The sequence below is a fragment of the Diaphorina citri genome, unplaced genomic scaffold (genome assembly GCF_000475195.1).
Source record: "Diaphorina citri unplaced genomic scaffold, Diaci psyllid genome assembly version 1.1 scaffold5129, whole genome shotgun sequence".
NCBI lineage: Eukaryota > Metazoa > Arthropoda > Insecta > Hemiptera > Psyllidae > Diaphorina > Diaphorina citri.
Window position 1 is genome coordinate 14,314 of NW_007382505.1, and position 1,210 is coordinate 15,523.

Sequence of the window (1,210 nt, forward strand, 5' to 3'; positions counted from 1 at the left end):
ACTAGGCTCCGTATCAAATCTCAATAGTTTTAGGGAGCTGGTAAATCTAACGAAACTTAAAATGTTGTAGGAATCTCAGGAGTTATACAAAATTTTCTCGTTAAAGGAGACCCCTGGAGGAGAGAAGTCCCTAGAGCACCGGACAAATATGCAATGTCCCCAGCTTAATTTGTCCTCGTTATCACCTGAGCGTTTTAAAGCTACTTTAAACTTTAGTACCTTTAAAACAAAAAAATAAAAAAGATTCAAACTGTCTCCTTGATTGACGTCGTAGCGGGGCTTTGCTTCATCTTTTCGTCGCTTCTCTTTCGGTCGGCAGGCCTCTTGCTTGTAATAGGTAGTCTATTTTACGCGGGCCGGCCCTTATGCTTGGGCGGCCGGATGCGAATGTTCGTCTGGTGATGGTTGATTCGTTGTATCCAGACCGTAACCTTTTAATTCTAATCTACTTTTGAGTTTTGGGTAAGGTTAGTATCATAACAAGTTTGGAATTCAAGTAGGTGTACTCAAAAGAAGAAGCTATCTGCCGTTTTATTGTTTTACACACGATCGGTTACAGGTTGGTATGTTTAGAGAGTTTCCTTGGTCTCCTTAGTAGAATATAAGAAGATTCCCACTCATATTATATTACTAGCTGAATTCCGTCGCTTCGCTCCGGAATCCCGCTAGTTCATCCCGAGGCATGGCCAAGCTTGTGGAAAAGGCATGGCCGAACTTGTATTTTTATCAAACTAAAAACATAAACGAAACTCAAATTTAGGCGAGCGAGGAAAAGTTTTCTCTCCCGCAGACTCTGCTTTCTGTGTATTTCTTATGGAGATTTTAGCGATGAAAAATTGATCATACCTATCTCAGGATCGGTTTAGATTTTCGCAAAATCCTTTCTTATTGCACACCTAGACCATAAAAGGAATATTCCTACCAAATTTCAGCTTTCTAGGTGTTGTGGTTCTCGAGATAGAGCGATCAGTGTGTGAACTATGAAATGTGAACTGTGAATGAGTGAATGGATCTTGTTTTTATAATATAAGATTTCTATTGCTAGGTACTAGAAGGTAGATTTGCCTGTGTTTACGTGTTACTTACGCTCTCATTGCTTCTCCGTTACAGAGATTAGAAAAGCTATCCGCCTTGTACGAGCACCCTGATGATATTGATCTGACAGTAGGAGGTTCTCTAGAGGCCCACGTACCCGGTACACTGGCTGGAC

The 1,210-nt window shown here is 41.0% G+C and overlaps 1 protein-coding gene across 1 annotated transcript in view; it reads left to right on the plus strand.

Annotated features, from left to right (window-relative positions):
• Positions 1–1,195, plus strand: part of LOC103521390 (peroxidase-like) — a gene marked incomplete at its 3' end in the record, with an annotated part of 12,647 nt that extends 11,452 nt beyond the window's left edge. The window contains exons 9-10 of the mRNA XM_017448798.1: positions 560–563; positions 1,111–1,195. Coding sequence (XP_017304287.1) covers positions 560–563; positions 1,111–1,195 — 89 coding nt within the window. The remainder of the gene's footprint in view (positions 1–559; positions 564–1,110) is intronic.
• Positions 1,196–1,210: the final 15 nt, after the last annotated feature.